Source organism: Hakea prostrata, chromosome 4 (assembly GCF_041222555.1).
Source record: "Hakea prostrata isolate BN-2017 chromosome 4, UWA_Hpros_2, whole genome shotgun sequence".
NCBI lineage: Eukaryota > Viridiplantae > Streptophyta > Magnoliopsida > Proteales > Proteaceae > Hakea > Hakea prostrata.
In genome coordinates, this window is record NC_142603.1 from 49,527,125 (window position 1) to 49,542,756 (window position 15,632).

The 15,632-nt window shown below is 39.5% G+C and overlaps 2 protein-coding genes across 2 annotated transcripts in view; both read left to right on the forward strand.

The window, feature by feature from the left end:
* SYD (P-loop containing nucleoside triphosphate hydrolases superfamily protein) overlaps positions 1 to 7,533 on the forward strand; it is a 50,539-nt gene extending 43,006 nt beyond the window's left edge. Inside the window, 4 exon segments of the mRNA XM_089153370.1 lie at positions 26 to 3,064; positions 3,170 to 3,388; positions 3,498 to 3,740; positions 3,856 to 7,533. Coding sequence (XP_089009496.1) covers positions 26 to 3,064; positions 3,170 to 3,388; positions 3,498 to 3,740; positions 3,856 to 7,302 — 6,948 coding nt within the window. The 3' untranslated portion in view covers positions 7,303 to 7,533.
* Positions 7,534 to 8,781: 1,248 nt separating this feature from the next.
* LOC149019342 (bifunctional 3-dehydroquinate dehydratase/shikimate dehydrogenase, chloroplastic-like) lies at positions 8,782 to 15,028 on the forward strand. Its single transcript, XM_089153371.1, has 10 exons — positions 8,782 to 9,025; positions 10,893 to 10,995; positions 11,399 to 11,617; positions 12,068 to 12,408; positions 12,648 to 12,711; positions 12,857 to 12,965; positions 13,170 to 13,319; positions 13,398 to 13,546; positions 14,223 to 14,385; positions 14,509 to 15,028. The coding sequence occupies exons 1-10, from the start codon at positions 8,814 to 8,816 to the stop codon at positions 14,550 to 14,552; spliced, it is 1,554 nt and encodes a 517-aa protein (XP_089009497.1). The 5' UTR covers positions 8,782 to 8,813; the 3' UTR covers positions 14,553 to 15,028.
* The last annotated feature ends 604 nt before the right edge of the window (positions 15,029 to 15,632 follow it).

Sequence of the window (15,632 nt, forward strand, 5' to 3'; positions counted from 1 at the left end):
TATTGTTTGTCTTTGATTTCCTCAGGTACGTTCATACGAGGATCAATGGACAGAAGAGGAATTTGAGAAGCTGTGTCAGGTTGATCCCCCAGAGTCTCCCATGCATAGGGAAGAAACAATCCCCAAGGGTATGGCAATGGATGCCACTGCCTTAAGAGTGAGTAACATAGATCCTCCACCTTTGGCACCATCACTCTCCATAGAACCATCACATCTTCCAGGCAAAGAGTTGCCACCAACATTTAGACGAGGGCGTGGTAGGCCAAAAAGGGCAGCGGTGGCAGCTGCAGCAGCAGAAGCAGACAGTTCCCCGTCTTCAGGGGTTGTTCCTGTGCCTTCTGGAACTGTTGACAAACCGGACATTGAATCTCAAGGTGGAAGCACTACTGCTCTTACTCCCACTCCAAACGGTAGTTTTCCTGGTTCTGTCACTGCAAAAGCTTTTGGTGGAGCTACACAACATGACAGCAACAGTGGAGCTGCCACTGGTTCATTTGTGACTACTCCTCTTCCTTCTGTCCCTGTGCAAGCTAAGGGACAAAGCACGAGGGCGCAAAGTAACTCAGAAGCACCTAAGCGCAGGGGAAAGAAACAGAATTCAGTATCGCCAGCTGTTGCTCCACCTCAGAAAATGCCAACAGAAAGAGGCATTGTATTGGATAGCTCTCTAGGTTCTTTATCTCATGACAATCAAAAGGTTGTAAGAGCTTCTAGCACTTCAAGTGCTTCTATTGGCATCAGCCCTGAATTTAACTCCATTTCCAGAATTCCAAAGGAGATGGGTATTATGGCTGACAGCTCTCAACAATCTGCTTCCACAACACAGAAGTCAGTCAGTAGACCGCCTAATACTTCAAATGCGCCTACTATTGTTAGTTTTGAGTTAAACCCAATCACTGGGCTACCAAAAGCGGTTGAATTAGTTCCTGTTCAAATGCCTTCTTTTTCTCAGGAAAAATTCTTGAGAGGACCTTGCTTGGACGAAAAGAAAACGGAGAAAGTTCCCATTTCTGGGACAAAATCAGTTCCTGCTGAGACCTCCTCAACAGAAAAAACAAGTTCAGCTGCATCAAACAAGAAAGAAGGTGTGAAGGTCACTGTCCTACCTGGTGGGCGGGATCCTAAGGTATCCCATTCATCCACCCCGGCAGTGTCTGCATTGGCACAAGATCTGATTGAGAGGAGATCCCAGCGTTTGGGGAATGTGGATAAGCAAAAAGCATCTGATAACCCAGAGCCTGTCTTAGCACAATCCCCTCAGAAAGCTGGACATAGTCGTGACACTTCAAAAACAGTGCCTACCAGTGGCTCAATTCCTGAAAAACTTGTGTCTTTGGACCTTCCTACTATCAAACCTGCTGAAGTTGTTGCCGGCGAAGCTAATGCGCAGTGTGGCAGTGCATCTGGCATGTGCACTCAGAATGTGAGGAATGAGAAACCTCCAGAACTTGCTTCCGTGCATCAGATGAAATCGGCTGCTGATAAAGGTAAGTCGAAGTTACCTGTCCCAGTCAAGCGAGGCGCTAAAAGAAAAGATATAGGGGCCTCTGATATGAAGCAAGCTGCTCTTGCAATTAAGAGATCAAATGTCTTAGTACCTTCAGACCCTGCTCCCATGGTGGGTTCTCAGGTGGCGGAAAGGAATAGGAGCAGCACAAAAGTCATCACGTTGAAAGATAAACCAGATAATGATTCTAAGAAAGTGGAAAATTTTATTGATGACAAAGGTGAAAGCGTGGTACCTAATTTAATATCTATTCAGAGGTCAAAGTCGACAGAGAAATCAGATATTTCTACCGAGATCAAGCTGCCACCAGATACATCAACATTGCAGGAGATATCTGCAGTTTCCATGTGTCCAAAATCTAATACAGAGAGTAATTTGACCTCTGAGCAATTTGTGGAGGTCCCTCATTCCAAGGTGGTATCTGTCCAGGAAGAAAATTCTAATCAGAGATTTGCTGAAGACCAGCTGCATTTAACATGTGCTCCAATGACTGAAAATGCCCCCAGTTCTGTGGACAATACAGCTGCATGTGTGAAGCCAACTGAAGTTAAAACTAAAAATGATGGTCACAGCCATGAGTCTGACTTCATTTTGGACAAGAAGCCAAAGCTGACGGAGATATCAAATCTTTCTTCCCAAAATGTGCAACAGCCAAGTACATCAATATTGCAGGAGACTTCTGTCATTTCTCTGGAGAAGAGCTCAGATTGTACTGGTGTTGATACAGAAAGAAATTGCTCAACTGAGAAACCTGGTAAGATTGGTCCTCCTGATGTGGGCACCAAGCTACAAACATTGCCATCAATTTATGAGAGTGCCAGTAGTTCTTTGGAGAGGAGCTCTGCGAGGTCAATAACAGCCAATTCATCACCCGATGATGGAAGCTCTCTATCTGAAATGCCACACTTACTTTCTAATAACCTGCCCGTATCTTCATCCAGCCAGCTCTATCCATCTGTCCAGCAGATCCCCAACTCTTCTGGTCCCCGTGGCACAGATGATTGTTCTGTGGGTTCTATTAATCTAGGGAATATTGATGATGCTAAGCAGCTGGAAGGAACTATTGTATGTCAAGGTGAGGCACAAGGGGTTGATACTTCCCAAACTGTGCTGTCTGGGAGTGGTCAGACCTCTCAAACGGTTAAGCATGTCTCTGTTCCCACCAATACTGATGACAGTTCTTTACTTGTTGATGGTGACGTACCCAATCTAACTGGCACCACTCCTACTGAAATTGCTTCTGGCCAGCTCTCTCAAACAGATGATGAGATCCTGAATACTGGTAGTAGTATTACATCTGAAACAGATCATGTTATTCCATGGCATGCAGATGATGCAAATAGACTTCAAGGTGCTACTGTGCTTTTTCCGGGTGAAACAAAATGTGATACAGATCCATCTATGCATGGGAGTGGCCGTATTTCCCTGGCTGATGAGCAGCTCTGTGGTCCTCCTATTACTCAGGATACATATGGTGACCCTGATGGTTTTGCCAATTCAGAGCATTCTGTGGATGATTGTTCTAATAAGTCTAATACAATGCATGGCCAATTTGAGGTATTTGATCTACCTAATGCTGCCATTCAATATCAGTCTGAAAAATGAACAGATCCTCAGTTTTATCTGATGCTTGTGTTATTGCTGATAATTCTGTCTTATCAGGTTAAAGCAGAGCATGCTGATGATCTGGAGAAACCTGAGGGAACTACTGTACTTTGTCAGAGTGAAACAAAACCTGATACTGCACTTCCTATTTGTGGTAGTGGTGAGGTTGTTCTACTGGATGGGCAGGTTTCTGATCTTCCTAGTACTCACGATGCACTTGCTGATCCTGCTGTTTCTACCAATTCAGAACATACTGTGGCGGAAAATTGTTGTGAGGTATATGATATGCCATGGTAAAATTGAGGTAGTTGATCTACCTAACATTGCACCAATGGTCCCAAGTTATCTGATTTTGATGTTACTTCTTGTGATGCTTTTCTATCAGGTTGAGCCAGAGCATGTTCATGATTTGGAGAAATGTGAAGGAACTACTGGACTATGTGATGATGTAAGAGCAGTTGATACTGCCCCATCTATGCCCGAAAGTAGTGAGGATTGTCGAGTGGATGATCAGGTCTCTGATCCTCATCCTGATACACATGCTGATCCTGATGGTGTTGCCAATTCGGAGCATCCTGTGGTAGAAAATTATTCTAAGAAACCTGAGATGGCATATGACCAAATTGAGGTGATCTACTTAATATTGCACCAATTTTAAAGTTTCATCAAATGAGTTTTCTCAGACACAAGCAGATCCTGAATTTATCCGATGCTCATGGTAATTCTGATGGTCTGTTTATCAGGTTAAGTCAGAGCGTGATGATGTGAAGGAACCTGAAGGAACTAGTGCACATTGTCTGGGTGAAGTACAAGACAAGGATGATGCTGCCACATCAATATCTGCTAGTGGCGATGATTTGCAACTAGATGAACGAGAGACTGATCCTTCTATCCCTCATCATACAGTTACTAATTCTGACAGTGCAGATAATTCAATACACTGCAATCCTACTGTGCATGGTCAAAGTGAAGTATCTGAGCTACCTAATACCACCGCAACTGAATTTACATCTAGTCAGATCCATCCAACAGTTCTGCAGATCTCCCATCCCTCACTGATCGATTTTGCAGATTCTGATAATTTTGTTTCTGCAAATTCAGAGGCTCCTGGGAGAGATGAGACCGAGAAACATGATAGCACTGTACTGCCATCTCTAAGTGAAGAAGTTGAAGTGCCTAATACTGGAAATATTGTATTATCCACCCAGATTTCTTGTTCAGATCACGATAACCCTAGTTCTTATATCAGCAGTACAAGGGAGGATCAAGATTCTATGATGTGTGAGAAAGCTGAGAATTCTGGCCTAGATGAATCTATGGGTATGCGTCAGACCTTTGATATGGATCAGACAGGTACTGTTGTTGCTTCAGGTCAGGATTTATCTGGTTACAAGTTGGACAGACCTTGTCAAAATGTTGTCGAACTTGATGGTATCATTCAGGGTCCAAGAGATTTGAAGGAAGTTGACAATGATGGAGATGTCCCCAGTGATGCACCCCCTGAACCTAGCCGCATTCCAACAGTTTTGGATGGGTTTGGTACTGACGAGCAAAAGATGGTCAATAGCACTTCTGAAGCTGTCAATACAAATAATGAAGCTGTTATTCTAGGTCCTGTATCTTCTGAGAGTGCTGGTGGACATGAAGAACATCCTGGTACTTCGTTAACTGAGGTCACATCTCTAGAGGATTCTGTTGGTGATGAATGTGATCTGAAAGCACCTTCTATTCGAAGTGGAAACATAGGGTTTCCTTTTGCAGAGGATGGATCTGTTGGAAACACTTCAGAAGCTAACGATAAAACCAAAGAAACTGTTTGTCAAGGTCCTATATATTCTGAGAAAGCTGATGGACATGGAGATCCTCTTGTAGTGCCAATTAAACTTGTATCTGTGCAGGATTCCCCATTTGGTGATCGGAGGTATCTTGAAACCTCTTCTGCTGAGGTTGACAATGAAGCAGTTCCAATTGTACTCACATCTGGGCAGCATTCCCCTGGTGATAAAAGGGATCTGGAAGGCTCTGCTGAGGGTGAGAGTAAAGGGGTCCTCTCTGATGAAAAAATATTGGTAATGGATGCTTCAGAAGGTAATGGTGACAAAATATATGAATCTGTGAATCAAGACCCTGTTTATTCTGACAAAGATGATGAAGGTGGAAATCATCCAGATGCTGTGCCATTGCCAATTGAATCCAAATCTGGCCAGGAATCTCAAAGTGATAGAACAGAACCAGAAATGTATTCTGTCGATGTCGAAGATAAAGTTGTCCCTGTTGCTGATGTGGACAGATTTATCAGAGATGTTTCAGATTCTAATGATAATTCTAATGAAGCCGTTAGTCAAGATCCTGTATATTTTAAGAAAGCTGGTGAAAGTGGAGATGATCACCAAATTCTGCCAACGGAACTCAAATTTTCCCTGGAGATCGATGGTGAAAAATTGGATCCGGAATCCTTGTGTGCCAAAAGTGAAAATGAGAGGATTCCTTCTGAGGACAAGGAAAAGTTGTTCAGAGATACTTTGGAAGCTAATTATAATAGTAATGAAGCCGCTAGTCATGATCTTGTATATTTGGAGAAAGCTGATGAAGTTGGAGGTCATCCTGGTGCAATGCAAACTGAACTCACTTCTGGCCATGCTAAACATGGTGATAAATTGGGACTTGATGCTTATTCCTCTGATGGTGAAAATACTGGTGCTCAAATTGATGCCGAGGACACAATAGTTGGTAATGCTGTAGAGGCTAATGCTAAAACTGGTGATGCTGTTACTCGAGATTCTGCATATTCTGAGAATGCTAATGAGGTTGCAGACCATGCTGTTACTGTGCCAACTCAACTCACATCTGGTCAGGATTCACATAGTGATAAATTGGATCTGGGAGATAAAGCTGTGCAAACTGAACTCACATCTGGCCTGGGTAAGCGTGGTGATGAATTGGGACTTGATGTTCATTCTGTTATTGCTGAAAATTTAGGTGCTCCAATTGATGTTGAGGACAAATCAACTGGTAATGCTGCAGAATCCAATGGTAAAGTTGGTGGTTCTGTTAGCCGAAATTCTGTAAATTCTGAGGATGCTGATGAAGTTGAAGATCATACTGGTATTGTGGCAGCTCAACTTGCATCTGGCCAGGATTCCCATGGTGATAAATTGGTTCTGGGTGAGAAAGCTTCGTCTGTTGATAGTGAAGGTGCAGGGCTTCTCTTTGATGGAAAAGAAATGGTCAGAGATTCCCCAGTGGGCAATGCTATACTATATGAGGTTTTTAGTCAAGGTGTTGTGTGCTATCAGAGAATCGATGAAAGTGAAGATCGTCCTAGTATTGTTCCAACTCAGCTCCCATCGTATCAGGATACTCGTGATGTTAAATTGGATCAGGAAACCAGTTCTTCTAAGACTCAGAATAAAGAAAATTCTCCTGAGGTTGAGAATAAAGACATTCATTCAGATGAACAAAAATTGGTCAGTGACACCTTAGTGCATGATGATGCAACTAATGCTGTTATTATTGAAGGTGATGGGTACTCTGAGAAAGCTTCCGAAGTTGGGGAGCAGCTCTGTATTGTGCCTACTCAACTCACATTTGGACTGGGTTCTCATGGTGATGGACAGTGTTTGGAAGCCTTACACGTTGAGGCTGAAAATACAAGGGTTGGTTCTGATAAAAATGGATCGGTCAGTGATACTTCAGAAGCTGATTTGCCTTATGAGAAAGTTGAGGGTGACCGTAGTGCTACTGTGCCAACTGTTCTTACATCTAGCCAGGAAGCCCATCCTAATGAACTAAATCTGGAGAAGTCTACTGAGGATGAAAATAAAGATGGTCTTCGTTCAGAATCTATTCCATCCGTCTCCGCTACATCCAGCAGATTAGATACTCTTGCAGATCTTCATTGTGAGATTGAAACTCCTGCAGCAGATCAAATCAATACGGATAGGTGTGACGGAAATATTGACGAAGTACACAGACCAGAATCTGATAAGTCTCAGCTGGGTTTTCCTGATGCAGGTGAGGGTCATGATGGTGTTACTCTCAATGTTTCTCCGGGTAGCAAGGTTGAAGATGATGACAGAGATCAGTCCTCAGACCAGGTGGGGAGTGAAAGAGAGAAAGATGACGTGACCAAGAACATCCCAATGGGGAGCTCGATGGTGGCTGCTGGACCAAATGATGAAGCAAAGTAAGGGGCAACCAACCATTTGTTAATACACAAGTATGTTTTACTCAAATGTTTATTGTGTAAATTTGTTTACTGTAATTGTTATGTTTCACTGTAAAAGTTAGAATGGAGGCATTTTTGGTCATCCTTCTTGCTGTTTAGCTTGATGAAATGCTCTGGTTTCTTTAAAATGTGGACACTCTGTATATATAATCTTTCGAGTAGCGCTCAATTTTTGGTTCCTGCCTTCTCTTTGCTTCGGTGGTCTTGAGCGTTGTTAGAAAAAGAACTCTAAAAATGTTTACCAAAAAAAAAAAAGCACGCTAAAAATGGTAATTATGTCTATTATAAGTTTGCTTGGTTGGTGAGACTGACACCAACAGATGATCGACTTGAGAAAACATTTTCTGTTGTGCAGAGTTCACACAACAGAGAATTTTTATGCCAAATCATAAATAGTACACAACAGTGTACTTTCATACTAAATCATAGACAATCATAGGCTGAGATTTAAAGCTTAATTTTAAATTAGAAAAATTCAAAAAAGTCTTATAGGTTTTTTGTTTTTCCAGCTTATGATTTGGTGTAAAAGTATACTGCTGTGTATAGCAGATAATTTTTTTTCTTCGGGTCATTGATCTTTCACCTGAAAAAAAGAACTTTAGATATCATTTGATCTATTGCAGATGATTTTTTCTACTGAGTATTTTACCATTTCATAAAAAGTAAGAACTTTAGATATCGTTTGATCTATTCTCATACCATGATCCGAGAACAAGTGTGTTGTACTGTCGCAAATTTATATGAATGTTTTTCTGAGAATATTTAGGTATTTTTTTTGGCTTTTTGAGAACAAAGAATTAGTGGTTGGAATGTCAAAATGAATTGTTATTTTGTTTTTTTTGGGACGAACAGATGAGAAATGTAAGGACAACTTTTATTTAACATTTAAGGCATGCTTTTTAAGGGAATAACAAATTGATAAAACACGTATTTGGTGAAAAGACGTGAGGAAAACACAATCTTATATATATACCGTATCGATATCTTAGATTCCAAATGGACAGTAGGAATAAAGACATCTGTCCCTTTACTGGACAAGTGCCCTTTTATGGTTGTGGTCCAAATTGTGTATCGATTCACGTGAGAGGCATCTATTAAAAATATCATGTGCTATGCGAAGAGGATTGATTAGTTTTTGTTCGTGCTCGTACCAATCAGCATTCTCAATAATGATTTTTCATTTGTTTGTAATGTGAAATGGCATAAAATAGGTTTGTCTTTAGTTTAATTCCATTTACATCCTTAAACGAACGGAAATGATAACATCTTCACCACCACAGCACCGCTTAATCAGTTAATCATTCACTACTCGAAATTACCTTCTTACATTCTCTTCGACCAATAATCTTCTCAGTCATGATGGGTATTTTGGTAATAAGGTTAAGTTATAAGAAGAATAGTTTCCCACAGTTTTCATTTTTTTATATTAATTCAACTTGGCAACACATCTTGTAAGCTCTAAGATTTGAAATCATGGCGTTCATGGCTTCGTTGAAGAAAAAACTCCTTATCTGTACAAGCTTAGAGAATCAAACAGCGAATGAAATGCTATTTTCCATGGAGAAAGCTAAGCTTGAAGGAGCTGATCTGGTTGAGCTTCGAATGGATTCCTTCTCCTTCTCCAACGTTTCAGAGCTTCAAAACCTCATAAAACGAAGAACATTGCCTGTGATCGTCTCTTTCAGGTATTGATTCTTGCACTGGAATTGTTAATAGTTTTAGAGCTTCAGAACATCATAAAACGAAGAACATTGCTTGTGAATTGTGATCGTCTCTTTCAGGTGCTGACTCTTGCATTTGGATTCTTAATTAATAGCGTATTTCCAGAGCATTAAACAGTTTTGAGTTTAATTTTATATGGTTAAACCTTAACATATTTGCTATAACTAGCTATGCTTATAATGGAGTTGACCTCCTCTCCATTACAAAGGATCCCAAAGTTTTCACGATTTCCGTTTTCATGAAACTTTCTGTTGCGAGTACTTCAGCTGAGTCGCATTTTTTTCTCTGAATGTAATGATTTTGAACGTCGATTCATTAGAAAGTTTTCTATCACGTTCCAATCATCAAAATAATTAGTTTTGTTTTGAAAAAAAAAAATACTAATAATAATAAAAAACAGCATCATCAAAATAAGTTATTGGATTTCTAAAGTAAATAAGTTATTTTGGGAGAAGCTGATAATTGAGATGATAAGCACTTTTTTTTTCCCCACTGTAATGGACAATTTTTTTCTTCTTCTTCCTTAGGTCTTTCCATTACTATCAAACAAAAATTTCATAGAATTTCATTTTAAGACCACAACATAGTTGCTTCCTTGTGAGAGATCTTTGGAAGCAAATTTGATTAATTGGGGAACATATCACGCCCTATCACTATCAAAGTCTCCATCGAAAGGAAATGAATTGTTGCCATCTCTCCTACAATATGCCCTACCGGCACATGTTGTCACAATTACATCTGCATTATGAATTGGTTAGGATACTTCATAAAAGAATAAAAATCTATAAAAAATTTACGATTAACTTATGGGTCAAGGCTAGGGCTACAAGACGGTTAAGCTTCTTGAAACTCCATTCCGTTGTGGTGTGGCCTCATAGGCTCATAGCCATGTGAACCCGGTCTTATCGGGTTTATACCATACATAAAAACTTACTAATAAATTCTTAAAAAAAATTTAAAAGTTGTAAAAAAATATATAAAAGAGAAAACACAAGAATAAAAGAAGCAAAGGAAAAACAAATCAGACTACTAAAGACCTTGTTTGGCTTTTTAAGGTACTAAAGTTTCGCTATACTTTGGTAACGGTAGGTAGATCTATATTTTTAATTGGGATATGGAACCCACTTCCGAGGTGTAAAATCCATGCTGCCACATGGATGGTAAGATCTGGCCTACATATACTTGTGTGGGTACAAACCTGAATGGCTAAACTCGAAGCTAATCCATCCAGTCAGGGTAGGGGGAGTGCTCATAATGTATGGTGAAGAGGTGTCAGGGAACATAGACCTCTACCTGTCATCCCATCTCAAATTTCCTGGTTCAACTCACGTACCAAGACGTTTTGTGAATCTTGACTCCAGCGTCTCCATTTAGTTGAGGATGAAATGAACATTTGAGCATGTTGGGGGGCACGAGGAGAAGCGCATGCCCAATAGCTCAGAACGAAAAGCTTAGAATCTAGAGGCAGGCCTCTTCATAATGTGTGATGAAGAGGTGTGAGGTGGATAGACCCCTACCTTGATGGATGGGTAATAGATCCCATCTTGAATTTCCCGGTTCAATTTCTGCCAGTCCTGACTCCAACCGGTTCAATTTCCGCCAAGTCGTGACTCGAATGGAGTTGAGGATAACAAGATCATTTGAGCCTGTTGGGTGGGCTACAAGAGAAGCCCAAAGCCCAAGCCCAATATCAGGTATAGAAGAGCGAAAAGCCTGAGAAAGGTTAACCGGAGTCCAGCCCAAGAAAGACCGTTTAGGCCCATAACCAGGCTTACGTTTTGAGGCTTTGTTGTTTTCCATGCGTGATATTTAAAATTTGCGATTTTTCAGGCTCAAATCATCAGTGGACGATCAACAGAAGAAGAAGAGTTGTTTTCGTGTGTTGGGTTTGGCTCTTGAACTGAACGCGGAGTTCGTCGAAATCGAGCTCGAGGTATTAACTAACTGTCCATCACATTTCTTTTCCATTAGCATTCTAACCTTGTGTATCAGGTAATCTTTTTTCTTTTTAAGTTGGATTGTTTACAATAGCTAGGAAGATAGTTTCCATAAATCTGTGTGATCTTATTTTCCCTATTCCCTTTAAAAGAAAATTTCAGAGCTCCAATGGCATAAAAATTGACATGAATCAAGTATCAGAAATCCACCTATAATTTCTTATACAGAATACAAGAAGGAAGTAAATAATCACAGTTCTAGTCAGTAAATCAACCAATAACCACAACAGCAGTTTGTTTAATCTAAATCTATGCAATGATTAAGGTTTTTTATTAACTCTAAACCTCCTGTCTACCCAAGAAAAATGAAAGATTTATTTGTTTATATATACTTGTCAGGTAGCTTCTGATTTCATGATAAGCGACTATTCAAGCAAAAGGTCCAATAGTAAAATAATTGTATCAAGCTATAAGAGTGTGGGGAACCCTTCAAAAGAAGAACTCGGCCATCTTGTTGCACGCCTCCAATCCGTTGGTGCTGATATCATCAAACTTGAAACTGACGTAGTTAACATCACGGATGTGGCGTCAGTTTTCCATGTGATTTCACATTGTCAGGTAACTCTTGTTTGTCAAATTCTTAACTTATAGTTTTGTTTATCATGATTTTGTTTAGTATTTTGAAGGATTGAAGGATAACAAATGATAACTAAAATCACTATTTCAAGAATTTTGTATGAAGGTGAAACATATATCACAAAGTTATGGAGTTTGAAAAGATTGATGGTCTCCCCTTCCCCCTATGAAATCAATTAGCTGAGGACCATATTGATGGAAAGTAACTATAAACAGTCATTCCCATTCAATTATAGAAGAGAAACTGAACAAACTGATGAATTTCTCTCCATCTCAGCCAAGTTTCTTGCTCCCTCTTGTTATGTATGCTTTCTATTATTAAAATCTAATAAGTAGAATAGGATATGTTTTGTTTGATCTTTGAAGTTGTGCTAGCTTTTCCATGTTTGAAATGTGTATGTTGGATTTTTATCTCATTGTATGAACATACAGGTGCCATTAATTGCATTTGCAGTAGGTGATAGAGGCCTAATAAGTCAGCTATTATGTGCAAAATTCGGTGGTTTTTTAGTTTATGGATCCGTGAGTGGAAAACCAGTACCGGGGTTGCCAACTATTATCAGCCTTAGACAAGTTTACAAGGTTGAGAATCTAAATATGGACACAAAAGTCTTTGGCCTCATTTCGAATCCAGTGAGTCATAGCAAAGGCCCTATTCTGCATAATTCTGCTTTCCAACATACAGGGTACAATGGAATTTATGTGCCCATGCTGGTTGATGATATCAATGAATTCTTTGAGGTCTACTCATCGCCTGACTTTGCAGGTTTCAGGTATGTTACTTTTACTTATCTATAGAGAGAAGCACTAGAGTACCTCTTAGTTAGATATATCCACTCACTTCTCAATCTTATTTATTTCTTTGCCTGCACTTGTAAATTTGGTCCTTACAATTTATTTTGTTCTAACTAGCAATTGTAGTGAAGAATAGTGAACATTAGCTTCCAATATAATGTTGTTCTAGATTTTTCCTGATGTTTGGCTCCAATGCCGTTTGTCATTGTACTTGTAGTGTTGGAATTCCACATAAGGAAGCAGCAGTAGGTTGCTGTGATGAAGTCCATCCTCTTGCTCAGGTTTTTGGAATTTACTCTCAAGAAATATTCCATTCAGGTTTAGTTAAATAGATTTATGTTGAGTTGGTAATTACTAACCTAGAGTTTATTAACATGGACTTGATAACCGTATTAATTTTAGAAGTTTGGCATGCTTCTTTTTCAGTCTATTGGAGCTGTAAATACTATTATAAGGAGGCCTAGTGATGGGAAGCTGGTTGGTTATAATACAGATTGTGAGGCTTCTATAACTGCAATGGAGGATGCATTAAGAGGTATCATCAATTCATCATTTAATCCTAAATGATCAAAACAGTACATTGCATCATCCATTCATTAATAAAAGGTTTGGAACAGTTAATCCTTCTAGTGAAGTGAATTTGACATTTTCTGATTCCCTGCATAGGGGTCTTCTTTGAACAGTGTTTGTTTAAATGCCCCTACCTGTTATTAACAATTGTGAGAATTGCAAATGACAGCAAGGAAGGGGGACAACTGGGGAATGCACGACACTTCTCCACTTGCTGGGAAAGTTTTTGTGCTAGTTGGAGCTGGAGGTGCTGGAAGAGCACTTGCATTTGGTGCCAAAAGTAGAGGTGCTCGGGTTGTCATATTTAATCGAAACTATGGTAAAGCCTCCAGAATTATTATTTTTAAATGATTATGAAATTTTTTTAGTTCAGCCATAACTAAACTTTTCCAAGTAGATAGGGCGAAGGCTCTAGCACTTTCAGTTTCAGGAGAAGCACTGCCTTTTCAAGATTTAGGGAGCTTCTGCCCAGAGAAAGGGATGATCCTCGCAAATGCTACTTCCATTGGCATGCAACCAAATTCAGATAAAACACCTATTCCAAAGGTCTCTCTCTCTCTCTCTATTGCACTTGCATGCATGGTTGAAACTTAGGAAGACTACACTAGTCTTGAAGTCAGGTTAATAATGTTAGTAAAGCCATAGCAAAAATGCAAAAAATGGGGAAGGTGCACACACACAACCACACGAGGGATATATGTATATGATGCACCCAAAGGCTACGACCATGGCTGAGCTCTTTGATAGTAGTTCTTTTTTCTTTTTTATTGTCTATTAGGTAAAAAGCCATGTGCCATGTGACAATTATACCATAAAGAAGATGGAGAAGCAAAAATACATCCTAAAACATTTTCTACATACTCTTGAATAGATGAGAGATGTATTTATAACAAACAACCAGAGAGAAAGCCCTAGACTGAGACAATTTACCGAAATTCTTCACCAAAATCACTGAGACCAACTCTTAACTGAAGGGGCTCACGATGAGTCATTTCAAAGTGCTAAATGGTCTAATCATGACACACATTGCCAATGGTGATGTCCCCCATTTTTTCACAAGCTAGAGCTGGTTGGACCTCGAAAGTACACCCCCCCTCCCTGGATGACGATTTTGGTTTAGCAAAATAGTTCTTCACCAATAATAATAGTTCCCAAATGGCCAAACATGATAGTACTTACTTATATCACAGCTTGTTTACTTGTTACCTTTCTGCTTCTTTAGGATGCATTGAGAGCATATGAGCTGGTATTCGATTCAGTTTACACACCTAGAAACACTAGGCTCTTGCAAGAAGCTGAGGAGGTCGGTGCCATTGTAGTTAGTGGCATTGAGATGTTCATAAGGCAGGCGATTAGTCAGTTCAATCTCTTCACTGGTGAAGAAGGTACTCATGCCCATCCTTTCTATTCCTATTTTAGATCTATGCCCAGCCCTGTAATTGAAAACCAAAACTCCTTAAGTTAATGCTGCCTTCACTTAACTTTTATTTTTTCTGTGCCATTTGCAGCCCCTGAAGACTATATGCGCAAGATTGTTCTAGCACATTCCTGACATGTCACTCTATCCTGTTCATTTGTAAAGCAGCACAGCTTTTGTCATGTGACCCATAAACTACCTTGTTTAGTTATGAATCTTATTAATAAAACTTTTCTTCAGCCCTGTTTTTGCCAGTTAATCTCTGTGACCATCTCTGAAGCTCCCTTACAAAAATGGAAGAATGTTTGACTGTGAAGGAAATGCCCAGGTTCGAGTCCTTGAGAGTGGCTGTTTTGAGTCGAAAGATGGTAAAAGCCCATGGTGTATACTGTATATCAACTCCATGGTTTCTTGCTTAGAATCAGAACGGTTTGTTAACCAGAAATGAATGTTTTACCGGATTTTTAATTTCGGCAGCTGTTGGCAATATCACACGAAATTATTGATAGCTTTAAAAGAGTTCTTAAAACTATTTAAGATTCAAAATAAGTCTAATTAGTTTAATTTTGGTTGCACCATATGAAGCATCTACAGTCGTAAGAATTGTTGGAAATCAATGTCAGAGTATTGAGAGATCGAACCTAAGGCTTTGATAATATATCCTTTAGGACCTTCTTGCATAAGTTTAGAAATATGTAAATTGATCTCTAAGATAAAACAGCCCCTGATTCTCCCAATAGTTATGCATTCAACTATTTATAAGATATTTGTAATAGCATCACTTGCAAAATTCAACATAAAATCAAGAATACAGCAACCCATCTCTCTAGATGAAACAAGGATCATTATCTCAGGAGACACTTCACACTTGATCTCTTGATGCTTGATTCATAGAAGGTAAAGGGCTCTTCAATTGTACCAGAAAAAAGAAAAAGAGATTGAGATCTTTTGTTGTATTCATAGGTTGGCTAGCTTTTTCGATAGTTTGGGTTAGACTTCGGCTTGGGCTTGAAGATCTAGTCTGAACCATGTCAATTGTGCAAATATAGTGGAAATTGTTTGGAAATTTTGCTTCACCTGCAGTGAACGGTCGAGATTGAAATTTTGACCGTACATTTCCAATTGCATGTTTTCACACTTTTGAGAAAAGGACGTTTGAGATTTAAATATTTCGAGCATTAATTACGTAGCATTGTAGTCGAACTCAACACAGCT

Bases quoted from the DNA above. Each gene is read 5' to 3' on its own strand.
- LOC149019342 (XM_089153371.1), top strand. From the start codon at position 8,814: ATGGCGTTCATGGCTTCGTTGAAGAAAAAACTCCTTATCTGTACAAGC. The intron at 11,618-12,067 runs GTAACTCTTGTT...ATGAACATACAG, and splicing joins ATGTGATTTCACATTGTCAG to GTGCCATTAATTGCATTTGC. The intron at 12,712-12,856 runs GTTTTTGGAATT...CTTCTTTTTCAG, and splicing joins AAGTCCATCCTCTTGCTCAG to TCTATTGGAGCTGTAAATAC.